The sequence below is a fragment of the Sprattus sprattus genome, assembly GCF_963457725.1.
Source record: "Sprattus sprattus genome assembly, chromosome: 18".
Classification (NCBI taxonomy): Eukaryota; Metazoa; Chordata; class Actinopteri; order Clupeiformes; family Clupeidae; genus Sprattus; species Sprattus sprattus.
The window spans coordinates 23,860,837-23,868,278 of NC_137916.1; the positions used below are offsets into that span (position 1 = coordinate 23,860,837).

At 39.7% G+C, this 7,442-nt stretch overlaps 1 protein-coding gene across 1 annotated transcript; it reads left to right on the forward strand.

Annotated features, from left to right (window-relative positions):
* The first annotated feature begins 503 nt into the window (after window positions 1–503).
* ube2m (ubiquitin conjugating enzyme E2 M) lies at window positions 504–6,131 on the forward strand. Its single transcript, XM_080857153.1, has 6 exons — window positions 504–761; window positions 2,374–2,468; window positions 2,711–2,749; window positions 3,092–3,195; window positions 3,788–3,851; window positions 5,119–6,131. The coding sequence occupies exons 1-6, from the start codon at window positions 647–649 to the stop codon at window positions 5,257–5,259; spliced, it is 558 nt and encodes a 185-aa protein (XP_080713279.1). The 5' UTR covers window positions 504–646; the 3' UTR covers window positions 5,260–6,131.
* The last annotated feature ends 1,311 nt before the right edge of the window (window positions 6,132–7,442 follow it).

A 7,442-nucleotide genomic window follows, 5' to 3' on the forward strand; every position in this document is an offset into this window, starting at 1 on the left:
ATATCCACATCTAAATAAGCTATGCATGGTAAACTGTATACCTAGACGTGTCGGGCTATTGATTAATAACAAAATGTAAATAATCTAAATAAAAATAAAATTCGTTTATCTGCTGTAAGACTTGTGGCCGTCAATACATGAATGAGTACTTTAAGTGTTTTGCGCCTTCTTTTATATAGCTCTCATTCCAATATGGTGCATAATGCAGTTGCATGTTCAGTTAGAGGCACCATTAGAAAAGACAGAAAGTTACATTCATATCTTAAGCTAGTATTTTTTTTATGTCGTTTACTGTAGCCTATTTGCTATATTGACGACTGTATATTTATGACATAACTAGCACTGATTTGAGGATGACTAAACCAATTGAAGCAAGTATCCAGGTAGCTGAAGAAGTCTGATTTGAAAACAGTGCAGAACTCCCTCCTCTTTCCCTCTCACTGTCTCGGCCTCGCACTGTCTCAAGCAGTGCTAACTACCTTGCTAGGCTACATTTAGCTAGTCTTCCGATACCATAGTTGAGACGCACCGGCTCCCAACATTACGGTGCTACATTGAGTGAATTCGCTCCCTCTATATTTTAGTCGAAAGAAACATCCAGCCATAAGGATTGAAACGTTAACCTTAAGTTACCAAATCACTGAAGATGATTAAGCTCTTTTCTTTAAAACAGCAGAAGAAAGACGAGGAATCTGCTGGAGGAAATAGAACAGGAGCCGGGGGTAAAAAAGCAAGCGCGGCCCAGCTTCGAATACAGAAAGGTAGGCTAGTCAGCTAGCTAACATTAGCTAGCTATCCACCTAGCTTGCCACCTAACAAACATGATTAATTGCTTTAGCAAAATAACATCCTATCTGTGCCGCTGTACATAAACGATAGAGTTCATTTTTGAGGAATATAAAATCCGTGTATGTTTGGCGATGAACACAACTGGTATCTTGGACAGCTAGCGAGCTATCCCCTAGCCACCTCCATGAAAACAAAACAGACCTTGTAGGGGATAGCTAACCACAATTTCTCGCAGAGTTGGCCTTACTCTGCCTAAAAATGGTGACACCCTTGTCATCAATTGCCGTGATTGACAATTATAATTCTTTGTTACCTGACGGGGGTTTTAGACCCGCATCTTAGATGTGTAACGAGCTATTTTTTTCCACTAAAATAGTTACATTAGTTAATTAGCTAGCTTGCCTAGCTTTGTAGTAACGATACTATGATGAAACTGCGTTTAGTGGAAAACTAACCACCAAGTCAGCCAAGCACAAGCTAGCTAGATGGCAAGCAAGGTGTTAACCTGGTAGGTTACAGCCTAATATTGCTTCAGAGCTTGTTATTAAAATGACCCGTTTCATTGAGATAACTACTAGTTGAACTTTTGACACTATGTAACGTCGTGTAAGTTACTGTGTTCTCTGCCATGTCAACGACATGGAAATGACCGGGCTGGCTATTGTAGCTAGTTAGCTCAGTAGCTTCATATCATGTTTTCAACGAGTACTTGCAGGCCAGGTTTATACTTGATATGGGTAACTATGTAATAGCAGGATGACGGCACAAGTTGCCATTAAAGGTTAGATTTTAGAACTTGTTTTAGTTCATGCACATTTATGTTTTGACAGGTTGCCTATTGAGGCACAACATAACAGATTATAGGCCTGGTTATTGTGGTGTGGTTTATTGGTCAGAAAAATAAAATAGTTTTGTTTGATACATTGAAATGATAAACTGTCAAAGACCTTCATTTTGTCTGTGAGAAGAAAACAAACTTACCACACTTTTACTTCTGACAACTTGAATGAACTTGCTCAATATGAATGAGCAGAGTGGGAAATAATGATTACTCAATTTTACCTTGTTGTCATTGCTCAGCGGGCTCCTAAAGCTTTCAGATGGTAACTAAACTATCATCTGAATGGTCTAAGACACACTGAGCAGCAAGGAGTTCAGTTGCCAGATATTTTTACCTGGATGCAGTGAAGTGAGTAGTTTGCTACAGTGGACACTGAAAACAATAGGCTTGCATTGCCAATCATTGTTCAGTGATATGAAAGTAGCCTGTTGATGACAAATTGTTTCTGTGACACATTCATTACACAAACATGTTTGATGAGAGATGTGTGAAGTTAGTTCGACACCGTTCCTAACTTCTGTCTACATGATGACACTTTTCATGATTCGTTTTCATCCAGTTCGTAGCTGTGGCATGAATGGAGTCGGTTTATCACTGCTTTTGTCTTTTAGTTTAACTTTCCCTCTTAAACACAGATAGATCACTGGCCTGTGACCGACTTGATAAGCATTTAAACAGTGGAAAGCAGTGTCATATAACCTAGCTGTGGTTCTTTTGTGTTTGTGCTCGCTCCTTCCATGCAGACATCAATGAGCTCAACCTCCCAAAGACATGTGAGATCGTCTTCCCTGACCAGGATGATCTGCTGACCTTCAAACTCATCATCTCACCAGATGAGGTATTAATGCTTTGATGAAGCAACCACTTTGTCTTTACTTGCATCTTGTTTGATTATCAAGAATGCTAAGCAATAGTTTTCTCTCAAATTGATTGAATCTTTCAAGAATTGGTAGTTTGACAGTGTGTCAATTTATTTTATTAAGTGGGAAGGCCCGTTAATCAGTGTTTCTGATGATTTATGGACTATATTTTATGTGTGTGAGATGTTTTAAGTGCCTTGTGCCTTTTCTCTTTTTTTAGGGTTTTTACAAAGGAGGGAAGTTTGTTTTCAGCTTTAAGGTAAGTGAATAATCTCCCTATATCGTCCAAATTACATGGAATGTTTTTCTTTTCCAGAAAACTTGAAACTGAGAACATTTAGGTATGCTTAGTTTAACGGATCTTTTTAATCACTTCAGTTCATACTTAACTTGTCATCTAATTTTGCTCAGCAACCTTTCTTGTTTGTGATACATCTGTAAACAGTTTGGTTTAACTTTTTTTAACTTCAAATGTCAGTCATTCTGCTCATATGTACAATATGTTCTCACCTACAGCACTAGAGGTAAACATAAAATGAAGACACTTACCTATTTGTTTGTATTTGTTGTATTCTCCCTTTTAATGATTCTACATAATCAGGTAGGGCAGGGCTACCCTCATGATCCCCCAAAGGTCAAATGTGAGACGATGGTGTATCATCCCAACATTGACCTGGAAGGAAATGTCTGTCTAAATATTTTGAGGTAAGATCAAACTTCTCATATGTGGTCCATGCATGCATATGCTGCTGGTAGTTTAAAGAACTAGAACATGGCAAACCCCAGCACTGAATTGCTTTGAATTAAATCATCTGCATAGTGTAAGTACCAAAGGATAAGATCTGAGCTGTTGGCTTGGGCAGCTTTATCATAGGGGTGTGGCTTGGCTGCAGGTTGTCACTGCACCAGAACAGCAAGACTGGTTCAGAAAGCACCTACTGGTCCTGCTGTCCAATCTGCCTCTGTTTTCAGAGCACGGCGCTGGTAACTGGAAGGTTATCAAAAAGAAAAACATCTCTCTCACTGGAAGTTACCCATCCCTGGTTTAGGAGGCTGTTATCAGTGCCAGAGAACTACTTGTGTTATGGTTTTTGGCCACACTGTTAAAGAGAAGGTGTTAGACATGCAAGAGTTAGAGTGAATATCTTTTGATTGAAAAATCCAAAAAGTCTCCCAACCTACCTTTCCATTTATATGCTGTATAGCCTTGTATAATATAATATTATATATCTTTTTTGAGAACACTGAATGATACAAACTGTTAAACCATTTGAGTAACATCTGTGTCTCTTTGCAGAGAGGACTGGAAGCCGGTGTTGACAATAAACTCCATTATATATGGACTACAGTATCTGTTTCTAGTGAGTAAACATTTTTTTATACTAATTTGAACATTAGTACATACCAGTCTGACTCACACAGCACAGACTCATTACCATTTGTGCAGTTAGTAAGTATTAATCCGGATGCCATCGAATATATAATCTAATTGGGAAAAAACCTGACAGACATTTGACTGTGAAAATACATATTCAGTTATTCAGTTGCACTGCACTGAATCCACTGCATGCCGGACAGGATTCACACAATGTCCGTTTCATTGATTAAAAATGAAATGTAGGTCAAACTGAAATGAGCAAATTATTCAGCAACAACCGTGTGGTAATTATGGCAGAGAGTTCCCCACCCAACTTGAATTGCAGAGAAAGTGATTTCCTCTCTGAGCAATCTAAAAAGCCCTGTTTGGAAGTACTACGGATTTTGGTCGGTAGACGGCAAAATTTTAAATATTGAGATAAGTTGTATGTAAGCTATGTAATGCATACAGTTAGCCTACTATTCAGGCACTAAGCAACCTGAGGGCACATCTCATCATTGGTATCATCTTCAAACTCATTTTGATGACCGATAAACAGGTTTGTCAGTTCCCACTAGCCACCCAGACAATTCACTATGCAGTTCTGTGGTATAAGAAAGACCACCACTGCGAAAATCGAACAAAGGCATTTAAAGCACGACATTGCCAACTATATGGTTATAGTAATAGCATTTAGCAGACACTTTTGTCCAAAGCGACTTACAAAACATTATAAAAACATTACACTCTAAATAATAAATATAATCAACAAAATACACCAACTAGCATACTAGCAAGCTTTAATCAATGCCAACTGATAACTGTTTTTTGTATTTGTCAGGTTTGTGCATCCCTTTTAGGTTTTCGACTATAACTCCTTACTGCTGCTTTGAATATGCAATAGGAAGTGTTGTCTTCAGTGAGTGTCATTTCAAATGGTGGGACAGGGAGAAGTTGGAAAGTTATGTCCCCAAAATGTGCTAAAACTGAAAATGAGAAAATATTATTGTGCCAGTAATCAACAATAATATTGACTTTCTCAAGATGTAATTTCATTTTAAAAGGCTGTTAACAGAAGACAGTGTCCTGTCCATAAGACATTTCGATTTTGGCACCCTGGGTTCACCTGAAGTTGCTGTCGAATGGATTTTGACATGTTTTATTTTGTAAGGCAAATTCTGACATGTCTGTAACTCTGAAGTGTGTTTGACTCCATGATTGTACTGTGTTATTCAGTCATGCAAAACACTCCCCACCCTTATTTCACACAGGAGCCAAACCCGGAAGACCCCCTTAACAAAGAGGCTGCGGAGGTCCTGCAGACAAACCGACGGCTCTTCGAGCAGAACGTCCAGAGGTCGCTGAGGGGGGGCTACGTGGGCGCCACCTACTTCGAGCGGTGTCTGAAATAGTCCCGCCCCCGCCCTGTTTCCCCCAACGCCGGCCGGCCGCTTTCATCCCGAGATGCATTTACCGTTTACACGAGCTGAGACACTGACTGACACGCAGACTGGAGAGATTGTGGGGGTGGGGGGAGGGGGGTGTTGGGGGCTGGAGAATGGTGATTGTGGTGTGGTGGTTATGGTAGATGATGTCAGTGGGTGAGGAGTGTGTGAGGTTTTTTGGAGGATAAGGGTATGATTTTTGTTTTTTTGAGAAGCAAGTCTGAACAGTCAGTGATTGTCGTCGCTTGGAGAATCCAGAATCGGTATATGCCACTACGATGGTGCCCACAGTTTTTTTTTATTTTTTTTTAAGCAAACATTTGACACAACACTGATCTTCAAAAGATTTAGCAACAGATAGTCAGACTCTTGTCCCCCCCTCCCCAAACACACAAGACTAAATTGCTCATATGGTTCACCATGAAGCCTCGTGGAGCACCTCTGGACACCAGGATCAAGGGAGTTTCATTGACACTGAATCCTACTGATATTATACACAGACATACAAACACACACACACACACACACACACACACACACACACACACACACACACACACTCACACACTCACACACACACATGCCAACACACACTGGATCCTCTCCTTTGAGATGCCTCTTACCAAGCAGTAGAAGACGTACACCACGACCACCACAACTTGAGTGAAGAAGAGGCTTTATGTAGACACGCACACAAACATCGATGATAACCGATGATAAAACCAACACACCAGTTAATTTGAGTAGCCCAACACTCAGACGTACTGACTGACTCAGAGCTAGTGGAAAGGATCAGAGGGGGCTGTGGTGGGATTGGGAGACCTTTTTTTTGTTTTGTTTTGTTTTTCTTTTTGGGGGGGTGGGGGTTAGGGTGGGGTTGTGGGGTGGGAGGGGAAACCCATTGGATTTCCATTGATATGAGTGGGCTTAAGGGTGGGACGGGTGGGGGGCTTAAAATGTTACAATTCTATTGTGTATATTGAAATCCCAGCTGTTCACAATGACTGCAATATGAATTATGTTAAATAAAATATGGACTTGAATGCTTATAATTATAGTAAGATCAGTAAAAGCCACTACATATATATTAAAGTTTAACTGCAACCCCAGCTCTGAGCCTAACTCTACCCACTGTATCATTTTGACAAAAAGAAATGCCAAAAAAGTGGGCCAAAAGGCTGTGAGCGGAGGCGTTAACATTATTCTTTTTCTGAACACCAGACTGGGTGGCAACAGGGCTTTAACATTCTGTTTTGTATATAAATTTCATGACGCAGAGAAGTCCCCAGCTGTAGACTCTACGTCAGCATCGGCCTTGGATGATTTTAAACAGTAGATGGCGTGTTGAACCATTTTCATCCCATAAACTGCAAATTTCTTTTATATAAATCATCATAGGACTGTAATTTAGTTTACAGCTGAAAAAAAAAACATGTTTACACTACCTGTTAAACTAATTAGATGAAAAAAATGTTTTTATTTTTTTAAATGACCTTGCAGCTTGGGCAAAAGGAATGAGGTTTAATGTTGTCCACACAAATAGTGACCGCAATTTTGTAAAAATGCTCCTGAAATTAGTAGGACCAACGCAAAATGTTGCCTATAGTTTTGCCAGAGATTGAATACTTTCCATGGCAATCATTTAAGGAGAGGGCAAAGTTACTCCCTCACTGACAAAATCAGCACAATTGTGAATGATCAGATGTCATTGCAGGGTCTTTGGTCGGGTGGGATCGATTGAAGTAACTCTTTAATCACTTCAGATTTATAGAGATCAAACAAGGCTCAGGGTTATGTGAGGAGGAGGCATAAAATATCCCCCTGTGTTGAATGCCACCTTGTGTCACATGTAAATGGTAGTGTGACTGGGATTAACTGACTTGATAGATGAAAAGACACCAACTTGTTTAAAATATTATTTATACCTTACAGTATTTGTTATAACAGAAGTCATAATATTAATTTAAGATCAGGTCAAATAGTAACAGTTAATGTGATTATGCAGGCAGATCCAAGTGTTCCAAGTGGTCAACAGAATCTTTGTGTTCAAGTTTCTATATTACCTGTCTAGTCTTCTGCAACCACTACACCGTTAAATTAAACTTAGATGGGGGAAAAGAAAAACAAAACTAGTGTTGTCAGTTTGTGGG